The sequence below is a fragment of the Scyliorhinus torazame genome, chromosome 8 (assembly GCF_047496885.1).
Source record: "Scyliorhinus torazame isolate Kashiwa2021f chromosome 8, sScyTor2.1, whole genome shotgun sequence".
NCBI classification, from domain to species: domain Eukaryota; kingdom Metazoa; phylum Chordata; class Chondrichthyes; order Carcharhiniformes; family Scyliorhinidae; genus Scyliorhinus; species Scyliorhinus torazame.
The window spans coordinates 53837543-53853142 of record NC_092714.1 but is presented as its reverse complement, the minus strand read 5'-3'; the positions used below and the strand labels follow the sequence as shown (position 1 = coordinate 53853142).

The window sequence follows — 15600 nt, the reverse complement described above, 5'->3', positions numbered from 1 at the left end:
CGGTACAACATCGTGGGCCGAAGGGTCTGTACTGTGCTATACAGTTCTATGTTCTAACCTTCTCCGTCTCTGATAAAGGGCTACCACTCGTACCGTTCTTTTCAACATTCTTTTTCATGACTTTCGACATCTTCTCATAAAGTGCTGTTAATTTGTCAACTAAAATGCCAAAAAAAACAAGGACTCTGGCGGGAGCTATTATGTGCGACCTCCGCCTGCTTGCCTCCACTGGAAGTCTCAGTTCATGAGAACTTTAGAATCACACATTTTATAAGGTGCCTTGTAGAAGGTTGTTAGGAAAACAATAGACATTGTACAAGATAAACCCCAATGGCATGAATGGAACGTTGACCGAAAACTAAAGATTCAGACAGATGAGTATTACTTGGACTGTGAAAGGTGATGAAGTGGCCAGCACTGGATCTGTTTTTGTTCTCTATAGGATTCGAACTTGGGTGCAGTGTATGAAACTTGGAATTTGTCATTGATAGAAAAGTTGGTAGTCTGGCAAAAGGCACTGACAGATTCTTAAAACTTACGAAGTGTGAGGTGATGTTTTTTGGGAGGGAAAACTAGATCTGGAATTATAAACTTTAATATAGGATGACTTAGTTTTCCAGGGACAGTACCTGGATGAGGTACTGTGGGCAAATAATATTTCCAGATGATTCCCAGTTCATAAAAATATGTCCCCAAATGAAAACCTTGACTATTAAAGGATGAGCAGTTCAAATCAGGAGTCATGTCCCAGAGTTGCTCTGCAGTTGATCATTAAAGTGTGTGGGGCTGTGTGGCGGGGTAGCTTCGGATTGGTGAAAGGGATGTTGAATCTCTGTTTTCAACCAGTAGACTGGGTGGACCTTAATTTAGGCAGAGATTGTGCTGTTTGGCTGCGGTCTGCTTGCTGTGCTGACTACTCCCATGCCGGGTGCACCTTCACTGAGAAATTCAATTGAAGAACAGCCATGGAGCCCAAAATATCGGAGTCACAGAGCCTACAGTGTAATAATTCCTGGAGGCGAAGAGTGAAAGGCTACACAAAACAAATGTCTTCGCCCAGGACTATTGGGAACTGACAGTTCAGGTCTGGGAGCTACATTTAAAGGTCCTGCTATCGAACCCTAACTGGATGGGCCTCCCTCATCCCACCATAGGAACTCATATTCTACGAAGCCATGGGGAGATCAATCAGCGATCTGCCATGATCCTCATGAGGGTAATCACATCCCTCCCCCTCGAATCCAAATTCTCCCCCTCATTCGCGGCAATTTCAGCGTTTGGCACAAGACTGTGGGTCGACAGCAAGTGGAGCTGGATCGGGGCATGAAGTGGACTGGGCATCGTCACTTCCTTGTTGAGTGCCCAAAGGGCCACAGACTGGACTCATCTCTGGTGCTGAGGCGGCGGCAGCGGGTGCACAGTTGCCATCCCATTATGCTGTGGGTATAGAAACATTTCCTCCAACCCTTCCCCACTCCCAGCCTGAGAAGGCTACTGTCCATTACCCCATGGAGTTCTTGGGCCCTTTGTCAGCTCATTCCAAGGATTGTGCCAGTTCTGTAGCTCGTTTGAGGTCCAGGGTGGGTTCTGCCAGCGATTTTTGTATCGCAATGTTATTGATCCCACACACTAGCCGGTAGCATAGCATCTTGATTAGGGATGGGCCAAACCTGCAGTATTCGGTCAGCTTCCTTGAACTAACTAGTAATTCTGTCACTGGTTCCCCAGGGAACCTCCCAGCTGTGTTGAATTGGGAACGCTGGAAGATTACTGACGGCTTTGGGTTGTAATGATTTTTTTACGAGATCCACAAGCTCGTTGAACGTTTTTGTGTTGGGGGCTAACTCTTAACAATGCTGAATGTCGGGGCCGTGCATCTTGTCAAAAGGATTAATTTATGTATGTCATCCCTTTCTATGGCATTGTAGAAGTAGCGCTTGGGTTTGGCGTTCTGGATCCAGTCCTTCCAAGTCTACATCATAAGGCTTGAGCTCCCCAAACAAGGCTTTTCCGGGTTTTTCTTTTTGCTTTGATTCTTACAAGGTTTGTCGTTAGGGAGTTTTGGAAAGGCTGCTCAGATCCTCCTCGCCAATGTAATCATTCCAGGAGGTGCGGAGTGAAAGACCAAACTGGTATTTAAAATAAACCCGCTACCATGGCACACACAAGAAACAACCCAGCCCAGGATTATCGGGAACTGCCGGTCTTAGTCTGAGAACTACATGCCCTGCTTACCGAGCCCGAGCTGGGCGAGCCTCTGTCTGCTCACCATGGGAACTCTTACTATACGAACCCCAGTGGGAGATAAGTCAGCGATCCCCTGTGGTCCTCGTGAGGGTTATCACATTCCGGTAAATCAGACAAGTGTATGGTGGGTGGAAATGGGCTGTATCCATGTTCTCAGAACCAGATCAGAGTGCGCTTCTCCCCTTGGAAGGTGAGTGTGTTGGACTGTTCGCCTCCACAGATGGCTTTCGAAATGTGGTCATTCCAACTTGGTGAAAAGACATTGAAGGATGAACAGAGACACCTAGAGGTTCAAGTTCATAATTTCCTGAGTATGGATAGATAAAGCCATCAACAGGGTCAATTGGATTTTTGATGTTATAACTGGGATCATAGAGGTAACAGTAATGAGTTAATGATGAATTCATACAAAATGTTCAACAGGTTGCTGTTCAGGTCCTGTTTACCTGCGCTTTTACAGAAAGGAGAGGGCTAGAATACAAGACCAGGGATGTACTTCTGAGGCTATACAAGACTCTGGTCAGACCCCATTTGGTGTATTGTGAGCAGTTTTGGGCCCCATATCTCAGGAAGGATGTGCTGGCCTTGGAAAGGGTCCAAGGGAGGTTCACAAGAATGATCCCTGGAATGAAGAGCTTGTCGTATGAGGAACAGTTGAGGACTCTGGGTCTGTACTCGTTGGAGTTTAGAAGAATGAGGGGGGATCTTATTGAAACTTACAGGATATTGCGTGGCCTGGATAAATTGGACGTGGAGAGAATGTTTCCACTTGTAGGAAAAACTAGAAGCAGAGGACACAATCTCAGACTAAATGGACGATCCTTTAAAACAGAGATGAGGAGGAATTTCTTCGGTGAATCTGTGGAACTCTTTGCCGCAGAAGGCTGTGGAGGCCAAATCACTGAGTGTCTTTAAGACAGAGATAGATAGGTTTTTGATCAATAATGAGATCAGGGGTTATGGGGAGAAGGCAGGAGAATGGGGATGAGAAAATATCAGCCATGATTGAATGGTGGAGCAGACTCGATGGGCTGAGTGGCCTAATTCTGCTCCTAGGTCTTATGGATATAAAACTTTTGGAGCCAGTACAGTTTAGGTTCTGCAGGATGGTGCCCAAGATAGAAAAATATAGTTATGAGCATGAAGTTGAGATACTTGAACTATTTGCATGGGAGCAGAGAAGACTAAATGGAGATTTTAAAATTTATGAAAGGGAATAGAGTAAATTAGACTTGAATGCTTCCTCTGGTAACAGGATCCATGAAAAGAAATTATTAATTTAAAATGATAAAGTTTGAAGAGAGTGGTTTGGAGAAATTTATTTTCAGACTGTTGTCTGTGCAAAAATGCTTTGCCACAGGGAGTGGTTGGGTCAGAGACTATTTATTGCATCTATTAATGATAAAATTAGATAAATATTTAAAGCTTATGAAACTGTAAGGCTTTGAGGAAGCAGTAACGCGATGGAATTCATTTTGGATTGTTTTGGAGAAGAGCTACCACTGACATGATCATGGCTATTTTGGTTTCTTTATCACAACACGTCTATCTAATATATTTGTCTTTTTTTTAAAATTCAAAGTACCCAATTATTTTTTTTCCAATTAAGGGCCAATTTAGCGTGGCCAAGCCACCTAACCTGCACGTCTTTGGGTTGCGGGGTGAAACCCAAGCAGACATGGGGAGAACTCCACACGGACAGTGACCTGGGGCCGGGATCAAACCCGGGTGCTGACCACTGCGCCACCGTGCCTCCCTCTAATATATTTGTCCGTACCTTTTCTGCAGTTGAGCTTCAGAGGCTAATGTGGTCCAGTCAGTGTTTTGGTAGTTTGTGTCGCTACAATGCTGGGAAGTCTTTATTTTATCCTAATGTACTCTGAATAGTTATGAATATTTTAATGACATTCCTTGCCATTGGAGAATAGCGGCAGGAGTAGGAATAAGTTGATCAGAATAGACTGGGCTGAACTGCTAATGAGAAAACCTACAGTCCAAACTATGGTGTTACGGTGCCCGGACCAGACCCCAATTTAGATTAGGAAAGGAAACCAGATGAGACCCCAACAAGTTTTCAATTTGTAAACTGTGAGGAAAGGATTGCTCTGAGTGATTCCACTGACAACTTGGGGATCTTTTATGTTAAAGCAAACTTAATTATTAACACATAATTTACTCCATTAATATAAAAGGAAAAACAACTTTTCAATTAACAGTTAAACAGTTCTCACAAAAAACAAAGAAAGGTCTTTGAGCTTGCTTCTACTTCTAAAATTTCAATTAAACAAAATCCAAGGGCCACACAGGTCAAATTCCATTTATTAATACAGTTAACACTCAGTGGTTTACAGAGTATTCCCAAAGTCCTTGGGAGAGAATCTTTCCGAAGCCAGTAAACGCACCGTATTTCTTCAGAATCCAATAGAACCTAAAAATGAAACTAAAAACATTAGACACGGGGCGGTGCTGAAAACTAAAAAACAGACCCAGCACCCCCATGTGTGACCCCCACAGCCTCCCTAGCTGTTAACCCTTTAATTACAGCTTTAGCAGACATATAATCTGGATACCTTATCCTAATTTCTTTTAATAACATTACTGCAACAGACACACAATACAATATATATAAACATTTCACATATTCATCGCCACGAGAAGTGTTGAGAGAAATCTGTTCTGGGACCTCTGCTTTGTGGTTTTTATAAATGACTTGAATGAGGAAGTGGAAGGGTAGGTTAGTAAGTTTGCCAATGACATGAAGGTTGATGGAGTTGTAGATAAGTGTCGAGGGCTGTTGCAGGTTACAACAGGACATTGACAGGATGCAGAGCTGGGCTGAGAAGAGGCAGATGGAGTTCAACCTAGATAAATGTGAAGTGATTCATTTTGGAAGGTCGAATTTGAATGCTGAATACAAGGTTAAAGGCAGGATTCTTGGAAGTGTGGAGGAGCAGAGAGATCTTGGGGTCCACGTACATAGATCCCCCAAAGTTGCCACCCAGGTTGATAGGTTGTTAAGAAGGCGTATAGTGTGTTGGCTTTCATTAACACGGGGATTGAGTTTAAGAGCCACGAGGTTTTGCTGCAGCTTTTTAAAACTCTGGTTTGACCACACTTGTAATATTGTGTCCAGTTCTGGTCGCCTCATTATAGGAAGGATGTGGATGCTTTGGAGAGGGTGCAGAGGAGATTTACCAGTATGCTGCCTGGACTGGAGGGCATGTTGTTTACCTTAGGAGATGGGTGGTGGCATTTAGCACCTCTGCAGGTATAATGAGTTTCGATGGCTCTGCCTTTGTCCCTTGGACCAGCTGGGAAGACAGGTGGTCTGCTGCTCTCTGGCTTTATTGGTTGTAATGTGTCCTCACAATGAGAGGTATGAGATTCCACAAGGATTTGGGTTGAGCTTTTGTCCTGTAACTCATGTTGTAAATTTGCAGAAACTGTAGCCAATTTCTGAATCATGTAGTCTACAGCAGTCATCTTTTGATTCAGCAAGGTCCACTTTTAAAGAAGCAGACGTTAAGGTTTGATATAAACAGTTTATGATCTTTCATGTTTTCAGAACATGATGCTATAGTGGACACTTTTATGGCCCATTTATATTTCTGAGGCAAAGCCACGGTGATGGTCCGTCTGTGAAGACAAAGGACTTTGAAACCTCCAGTAAATTTATTAATGGATTTAACATTAGCCACCTCAAGAATCCAGACCGGGAATATACTTCTTTTATCTAAACAAAGGGGAAAAAGTGGGAGCTATATCACATGACCCCCCTGTCGTGTTGGGTGTTCCGATATACAAACGAACCAACACGGTTGTAGATGATACAACTCTGTTTTATTATTCTGTATAATAACAACTGTTAACGTCTGGCTGTGGTTCGTACTTCACCAGTTAACCTGTGGACCCAGCCCTAACACTATCTTAGAGAGGCACTCAGCACATGATGTATGTCTGAGTGGCACGCTGTGAGCTCTGTGCTCTGAGCTATCTCCTGCTGGAAAGCGCGGGAACTGTGGTGTTCCCTGTTTTATAGTGCGTGTGCTCTCACTGGTGATTGGCTGTGATGTTGCATGTGTGTTGATTGGTCCGTCGACCTGTCCATCAGTGTGTGTGTGTGTGATTGCACCATGATATGTTAATATGGATATCATGACCCCCCCCCCCCCCCCAAAAGCTGCTAGAAGCTGTATAATTACCGTGTAACACTAAAGGAGGCAGTCAGCCATCTTCCAACAGTCAAACAGCAGCACAACCAGAGCTCTGTCCAGGTTTAGATTGCCTGATGTCTGAACTTCTGTACCAGTGCCTACTTGCAAGACTAATTCATCTCTATGTGCTTCTTCCATTGTGGAAGAGCTAGTGTTATTGGAAAAGTGGATTGCCCTGTATCAGCTTCAGCCTGCCAGCCTCTCTGACAGAATGCACCATTGGACTTGATTCTGGACTCGTGTGAAACAACAATTCTTATTTTGTCTGTAGTCTTTGCCCTCTCTTTCTTTTCCTTATCCCGTTTTTATTGTATGAATACAAAGAATGGGAGGACGTTGTGAACCCCCTTCCTGTGTTTTGTGTGTGTGCATAAAATGAACCAACCCTCTATAATTTTTACCATATCCCAAGTTTGCTGTCGGGTTATTAATAGAGGACTGGATCAGTCCAAAATTGAAGAGTTGGAGAAAATATGCCACCATTCATAAAGGGGAAAATTCAAAATCAAAAATGAAAGTAAAAGGTTTCTGTTAATAGTTGGGTGGTGAGAGGGGAAATCAGTTTTTTTCACAGCGCCAGGGACCTGGGTTTTATTCCTGGTTTGGGCCTACATGTTCTCCCCATGTCTGCTTGGGCTTCCTCCGGGCACTCCGGTTTACTCCCTCAAGTCCCGAAAGATGTGCTATTCGGTAATTTGGACATTCTGAATTCTCCCTCAGTGTACCTAAACAGATGCCGTAGTGTGGCGACTAGGGGATTTTTACAGTAACTTCATTGCGGTGTAAATGTAAGCCTACTTGTGACACTAATAAAGATTATTATGTGTAAGCCTGGAATTTAACTCGCTGAGTTGGGACATTTCCCAGCTCCGCAAACCCAACCAGGGCAAAAGTGCTCTGGAAGGTCGAATCTTCATTCGGGACGCCTGACTTGTCCCAAAGCTGGTTGGGAACCATGGGTACCCAACTCCTACCAGGTCTACTCTCTGCATGTCACGTTTTGCACCCCTGGGTCACCAAAGTTATACATTAATGGAGGCAATTGCTGATTTATATGGAGAGCTGCCTCTGTAAAAAGCACATGTGGAAATCTCAACCCGAGCCCATTCCTGTCCAGTCAGAAATGGTTGATGCTGTGTTTAGGAGTGGGATCTCTCCATCTTTGTGACAATCCAGGCCATAATTGAGGCTGACACTTCATAGAATTTACAGAATCATAGAATTTACGGTGCAGACGGAGGCCATTTGGTCCATCGAGTCTGCACCGGCCCTTGGAAAGAGCACCCCACGTTAGCCCATGCCTCCACCCTATTCCTGTAACCCAGTAACCCCACCCAACCTTTTTTGGTCACTAAGTGCAATTTAGCATGGGCAATCATCCTAACCTGCACATCTTTGGACTGTGGGAGCAAACCGGAGCAGCCAGAGGAAACCCACGCACACACTGGGAGAACATGCAGACTCCGCACAGACAGTGACCCAAGCCGGGAATCGAACCTGGGACCCTGGATCGGTGAAGCAACTGTGCTACCGTGCTGCCCTTAATTGCAGAATTGAGGGAAAGCTACTTTTTTGAAGGTGCTGTCTTTTCCAAAGTGTAAGTGAATTAGGATCACAGAACAGATTCATAGAATTCCAATTGACAGAAGGATGCCATTTGTCTTGTCATGCCTGGGCTAGCTCTTTAAAAGAACTCTCCAATTCTACTGGTGTACTGGGCAGGAATTCTCCTCTCCAGAATGAGCTGGGTTAGAGAAACTTGGGAGTTCAGGTCCCATCAACCGTGAAAGGTGGCAGGACATACTGAGAGGGTAGTTAGTTGTCAGCAAAGCATATGGGCTTCATAAATAGAAGTTACCTAACCCTAATATGAATGCAAAAGTGTGGAAGTTATGCCAAACCATTATAAAGCTCATTATAAAGTTGCAGCTATAGAATTACATTTAAAATTCTGGCCACAGCACTTTACAACAGATGTCCTTGCAAGGTTGTGAAGAAGATTTACCACAATGGTGTAGCAGGATAAAGAGTTTAAGTTACACTATTGTAGAAGCTGGAGCTGTTCTCCTTGGAGCAAAGGAGACTGAGGAGAGACTGTATAAAGGTGTACAAGATTATGACGGTACCTGAAAAAAAGCTGTTTCCATTAGCTGATGGTACTAGGATTGGGTGACACAGTTTTGGAAAGAGTTGCAGGGGGGTGCGAGGAAGAACATTTTTATGCAGCGTGTGGTAATGACCTGGAAATAGCTGCCTACAAAGGTGGTGGAAATTGAGACAATCCGTGATTTCAAAAGGAAATCGGAAAGGCATTTGATGGAAATATATTGCAGTGCTATGGTGAACTGAGTGAGGGAATGGGATTGACTGGATTGATTTGGCATGGACCCCGTAGGTCGAAATGCCTCCATCTGTGCTGTAATGGTTGAGTTCATATGCAATGAATGTGTGGACTTGAACATAGAACATACAGTGCAGAAGGAGGTAATTCGGCCCATCGAGTCTGCACCGACCCACATTAAGCCCTCACTTCCACCCTATCCCCATAACCCAATAACCCCTCCTAACCTTTTTGGACACTAAGGGCAATTTAGCATGCCAATCCACCTAACCTGCACGTCTTTGGACTGTGGGAGGAAACCGGAGCACCCGGAGGAAACCCACGCAGACACTGGGAGAACGTGCAGACTCCGCACAGACAGTGAACCAAGCCGGGAATCGAACCTGGGACCCTGGAACTGTGAAGCCACAGTGCTATCCACTTGTGCTCCCGTGCTGCCCAACTTGTGTTACCGTGCTGCCCACTTTTAGAAAGACTTTGACAAAGTTCCAAACAGAAGGCTAGCTGCTGGAGAACATTCTGTTGCTCTATATTCCTTGTTTCTGCAAGATATGAAAAATAATGCTGTCCGTATGCTTTAAAGTGTGCTATGCTTCACAGTAACTTTCTTTAGGGTATTTTCAGTTGAGGAAGATGTCACCCAGTTCAGTGTGGCTGAATTTAGTCAGAATGTTGTGCAATCTCATTAAAGAAACATATAATTTCTCAGCTATTTAACATTAGGTGTTCTAATTTGTTCTGTGGCTTTAGATATTAGACCCTGCTACTGCACCATTTATTATTTTTCTGCAGAACATAATATTTTACAATGTCGATTGTATTCTTGCCCTGTTACAAAGATAATAGTTGTTTCCACATTAGCCGTTATACAAATCTGCACTACACAAAATGTTTTCTCCTTGTGAAAACACAATGGTGACTGTCTATTTGCAGTAAGGAGCATGACTCATATACATTTGTGGTTCTGACTCATCAAAGACTTTGTATTTTAGAAACTGCAGCATTGTAATCTAATGAAGGCTGATGATGTACATTACTGGCCTGTATGCAAGGAACACAATGGGTTCTTCAGCTTAATAATAATTCATTATTTTTCAAAGATAAAAGTGGATCATTATAGAAAGTAGACGATTGAAGGATTCTATCATTTTTAGGACCTGGAAACATATTATTAAAAATCTACATTCCACTGACTTTTAAGTTTGACAAATTTCACTTTCATTTGGTAAATAGGACGAGATATCTTCAGGAAGATTTGATGTCAATATTGTCCTAAAATTTTATTTCTTTGGGGCATTAAAATATTTAGTGACACATCATGCCAGTTAAGATGAGTTCATGTGGGGATTATTGATTTACAAAACTTAGCAAAGATATTTTTTAATGACTACCTCTCTGCTGTCTATTAGCTGTGTATTTAATGCACTCAACCACATGGCTTTGTATTGCTATTATAAACATCAATCATGAAAGTGCTCAAATTCATGATTACAATTGATCTGGGACGAGTGCACTTTATTTAAATTAGTTATTCCTGTAAACTTAGTGTTGGATCAGCTAGAATATGTTGAATATCAGACGATAATGAGGAAATGGGGTCAGTGGACATCAAAATCTTGCACAGGAAGTACTGAGCAACCTTTGAGATTATATTTTCCTCCCTTAATCTGCAAAAGGACAAGGCCATGGCCATGACGTCTGGTGCATTTCCTTGATGCTGCTGGAACCTAGCACTTGAGGTACATGCTAAGGGACACTGTAGAACCCAATCATTTTGTGTAGTATCAATACCTTCGAACTGTAACCTTTTCATTGTCGCCATATATAATAAAATACGTCAGTTCTTGTGCATTTCTTCTGATGTGGTATTTCAACATGGTACTAAGTGGTTTCCTGTTTATCATGCATCTGGGATAATATCTGATAGATTGTTAGTACTGAAAGCGTATGGTGCATTGTCATTTTTCTCATGTGGTTCCTGTATATTTAAACTGAAGTTTTGAGTGCATTCCAAGGCTGTGCCCCTGGTAATGTATACTACAACCTTTCAAATCCGGTTCTTTTTTTTTTTCCAAAGCAGTAAAAATAAGGGCAACATTTTAACCCTCTCAAAACCCATTCACCCAACAAAGAATGTTAAAATTAGGCCCATTTTGTATCTTTTTATTTTAATGACACTGTGCATTTTTATGCTTATTCTAATCCTTCCTTTACAATTCAGTTGTTACTTTCACATTTTCATTTTCCTCCTTCTCATTCCTTATTTAAGCACTGCTTCTTTTCTACTGCTTTTCAACCATCCCTTCTCTTGCCCCTCTCCCTATTTTAGTAATGCTGATTGTAAGCAAGATAGATTGTGTAGAAAATGTGAAGTCCCCACTGGGCACTGAGTGGTTCTAGGGCAAATTATAAAGGTCAAGATGTTGGTGTGGCTTATTTTTAAAATTAAGCAAGTAATTAATTGAATGGGAATCACCTAATGCCAGAGAAAAGGGCACTTCATTTAAGATTGCTTTGTAATTTTGTCAAACATTAGAAGAGCATCGTTTCGGTCAAGGACACAATATTGACGTTCTTGATGGAGTTCAGATGTGTTGGGGACACCTTTAACTTTTTAGGTACCTAAACAAAATACGTAATCATTCAAGGCGTAAGTCTGCAGCCCAAATTAAATTTTCATTTCTGTCCCTCTTTTGGAAGAGAAACAACACTCTCCCCACAGTCCAATTTTCAGTGTCTTGTGTGCGCTTTATGTCCTGTGAAAGCAGAGCATTTCACAGCTAGTTCTTTTTGCACAAGTACCTGATGCTACCTCAAGTCTAATGATCAAGTGTCTATGACCAAATTTGCAACATGTATCATGATTAGCGGACAATAGAGCGGTCACATTTGTGGTTTGTGGTTTGAAGAGAAACAATAGTGCGTTGTGTTGATTTAAATTGACATTTAAAAAAAATTATTTTCATGGATGTGGTCATCTTTGCCTGGGCCAGCATTTATTGCCCACCCCTAATTGCCCTTGGATGGTTTGCTAGGCCATTTCAGGGGCATTTTAAAAGGCAAGCACATTTCTGTGGGTCTGGAGTCGCATGTAGGCCAGACTACAGTGGCCTACAGATGGACTTCAGTGAATCACATGGGTTTTTATGACAACGGTTTCATGGTCACCATTAGACGTTTAAAAAAAATTCCTGATTGTTTTTTATTGAATTCAAATTTCGCCAGCTTCTCTGGTGGGATTGGAACCTGGACCCCCAGAGCATGACCGTGGGTTTCTGGACCACTACATATTCACAGTCACAAGGGTTCTTCCAAATCCTTTGGTTTCCCTAATTTGCTGCTGTGGGGCTTGAATTATTTTCACTTTTCGAATTATCAGCTGCTTGACCAGATTGTTTAACTTAAGTAGTTTTATTTACCTGGTGGAAATTACATTTAATGAAAATGTAGTATTTGGTTAATGGCCATATAATAACAGCTATTCAAGTTGTTTAACAAAGCTGCAGTATGACTCCTTTGAGCTCTGTGGTGGAACAAAAGGAACTTCATGAGTGTTTGTTTTCCTTGTTTCAAATGCAGGGAGAAGTGACTGCACATGATAGAATTAACAATGTGCCAGGTTTCTTCTTGAGATTTTGTAGGGAGAGTGGAGCAGACCTTTCAGCATTTATTTTGATTGTTGCCTTTTTGTTTTTGGAATGGTATACATTTCACAATCATTTACTGTGGTTAAATAATCCAAGGACAGCATGAACCGATTTATTGCTTCTAAATTTGTCATTTTAAAAAAAAAGCTAGCTGGATAGCAGTTGACTTGTGAACATGGAAGTCATTTTGGTCGAGATAGAATAATGTTAATATCATGTATCTGAAATATTGTCACGGTTATGTTTGAATAGGGCTTTACATTTAAATGGATAATGCAGGACTTTCAAAGAGATCTTATGATCCTTTGATCTTAAATGATGAAGTTGGATCATTTTTTAAAATGTCAAATATGATCTAATTTGTAACACAACAGTAACTCCACTTACATTCCAACTTTGTGATTGGCGGTGAGGCTGTACTTCAATAACTATTGAAAGATGCATACATTTGAGTGCTCAAGGCCCTCCTGTACCACAGACGTCTGAAGTTTTATTCGTGTGTCGAATTTAGAAACTCTCAGAAGATATTGTACTGGTTAACACGTGTCAATTCCAGCTTCATAAGAAAACTGTAAATTATGCTTAATAATAACAATAGCTATCAACTGTATTCAACTCCATGCTAGAGCCAGCTGACAAAACTTAACAAACCTTACAAATGTTGTAAGGAATTGGCAATGTTTGATAAAGCACGTGATGTTAAATATCATATTTTGGACGGTAACACAAACCGTACGATTGCATATTTTCTCAAAAGCTGTGCAGTTTTAAAAGGATTTTGAAAAGCAAATAGAGTGCCTAACATTTCATTCACGATAATCTTGCATTGTTTTACTGGACAGTAATTTGATTCTGTGCATGAATGTTTTGGATTAAATAGTAGTTGTGGATAAAAACAACCAATGTTTAACATAGGTGCATTTATATAGCAACTTTAATGAAATGAAGCATTTCAAAGTGTTCCACAGCGATGTTATCAACCAGAATTTGACACTGAGCTGCTGAAGGAAAAGTGGTTTAAAAAAGCATCTTAGAAGAGGAGGGGGGAACGGGTGAGTGAAGTAGATTACGGAGGGAGCTCCGGAGTTGATGGCCTTAGCAATTAAAGGCATAGTCACCGGTGATGGATCAATTCAAGGGCGTGATCTAATGAAAGGTTTCGAAGTGTGGTGGTGAGCGGGAATAGGCAGGTGTTCTAGCATTAATTAGGTCACTTTTTAAAAATAAATTTCGAGTACCCAATTAAGTTTTTCCAATTAAGGGGCAAGTTAGCGTGGCCAATCCACCTACCTTGCACATCTTTGGGTTGTGGGAGAGAAACCCACGCAAACATGGGGAGGATGTGCAAACTCCACACGGACAGTGACCCAGAGCCGGGATCAAACCACTGTGCCACTGTGCTGTCCTTAATTAAGTCACTTAATGGTGCCCCATGGGCTACACGCCGGGAAAGACTGTCCTGTCAACTGATTCGCCGGGATCGCACTTGGCAGCTCCCCGCAACGAGAGGGAGCAGCTCTTAAAACCGATCCCGCAGACAGCATGCAGCCATGCCATTGTGCAGACCAGCTCCACGATTCGGGGATGCTGACCTGTCCAGACTGATTGAGGCGACGGTGTCCTGACGAGATGCCCTCTTACCCTCAACAGAGTTGGAGGGTCAGCTAGTGCCGCCCCGGAGGCAGCGGCAGTCAGTTTGGGGAGTGTGACTAAGGAGAATCACCCCAACTCTTGCACGCGCACGCACACACACGCGCACCCTGGAGATCATGGGGGGGCTGCAGACACCGACATCGGGAGGAAAACAGAAAACATCGGCAACCTGGATGGCCCCCAAACCGGGAGCAGCAGATAGCCACTAACTCAACGTCACCAGTAATCCACAAAGGCATCCTGACACAACCTTCCAAGTTGTATAGTTGAAACAGTCCACCGCCCCTCCAGTCCTGCAGTCTTACGTCCGGTCTCCCGACACCACCCAGTCCTAGGACCGGGCCACAGGAACATAGGGGGCATTAACAAGTGACGCACAGTTCCAGACATTAGTCAATAAACATAATATTCCAGCGAAGATATCAACACACTGCAAGAGCAAACCTCCTCTTTTGGAGTGTATGCCCAGAAAAATTGGTTGATATGATGTAGTAACTTACAAATGTTTGTTATATAAATAATTGTGCATTTTAATAGATGTTAAACCATCATCTCATTGATAAGAGAAATAATCTGTGATCTTTCCTTTCTTTCAGGACCATTGTGCCATGGAAAGTCTTTAGACAGTGCCTTCATGAAGTTCATTCTATTAGCTCTGGTTTGGAAGCCATGGCTCTGAAGTCTACAATTGATTTGACGTGTAATGATTACATTTCAATCTTTGAATTTGATATTTTCACCAGACTTTTTCAGGTGAGCTAATGACTGATAAAATAATCTGCAAACAAGAATAGTTATACACTATTACGTGCATGTTAAGTTGGCAGGTAAATGGTTGTGCTAATCTGCAGGGCATCTCCATGTGAGTGGCAGGGAGGAAGAGAGATACTGGGTACGAACAAACCAGGGTTGAGTGCATTAAGTGAAGGGGGAACCTTGTTGTTTTCCTGCAGCTGGGAACTTGATGTTGGTAGCTATTAAAGAGGAGTTCAGCATACATGTAACATGAAACTCTGAGGTGGCGGGGGAAGTGATTTGCTCAACAACAAAAAGGTTTTGGAACCTAACGGTTAGAACAATATTTAACTCAATAACTTGGTGTATTCTTTCATTGGGTTCTTCAGAAGTAATTAGCTCTAGAGGAAAGAATTCCGACCATTTGTCTGTACACATAAGAACTAGGAGCAGGAGTAGGCCACCTGGCCATTCGAGCCTGCTCCGCCAGTCAATGAAATCATGGCTGATGTTTTGTGGACTCCGCTCCACTTTCCCGCCCTTTATTCTTCAAAAAACTATCTATCTTTATCTTGAAAACATTTAATGAAGGAGCCTCAACTGCTTCACTGGGCAGGGAGTTCTACAGATTCACAATCCTTTGGGTGAAGAAGTTCCTCCTGGGCTCAGTCCTAAATCTAATTCCCCTTATTTTGAGGGCCCCCCCCCACCCCCGCATCCTTCTAAATTCCAACGGGTACAGTCCCAGTCTACTCAACCTCTC

The 15600-nt window shown here is 42.5% G+C and overlaps 1 protein-coding gene across 5 annotated transcripts in view; it reads left to right on the top strand.

Moving 5' to 3' along the window:
* cblb (Cbl proto-oncogene B, E3 ubiquitin protein ligase) overlaps positions 1-15600 on the top strand; it is a 306490-nt gene that overhangs the window by 148291 nt on the left and 142599 nt on the right. For all 5 annotated transcript variants that reach the window (XM_072513618.1, XM_072513613.1, XM_072513617.1 and 2 more), the window contains exon 3: positions 14699-14855. In XM_072513618.1, the coding sequence (XP_072369719.1) occupies positions 14699-14855 (157 nt within the window). The remainder of the gene's footprint in view (positions 1-14698; positions 14856-15600) is intronic.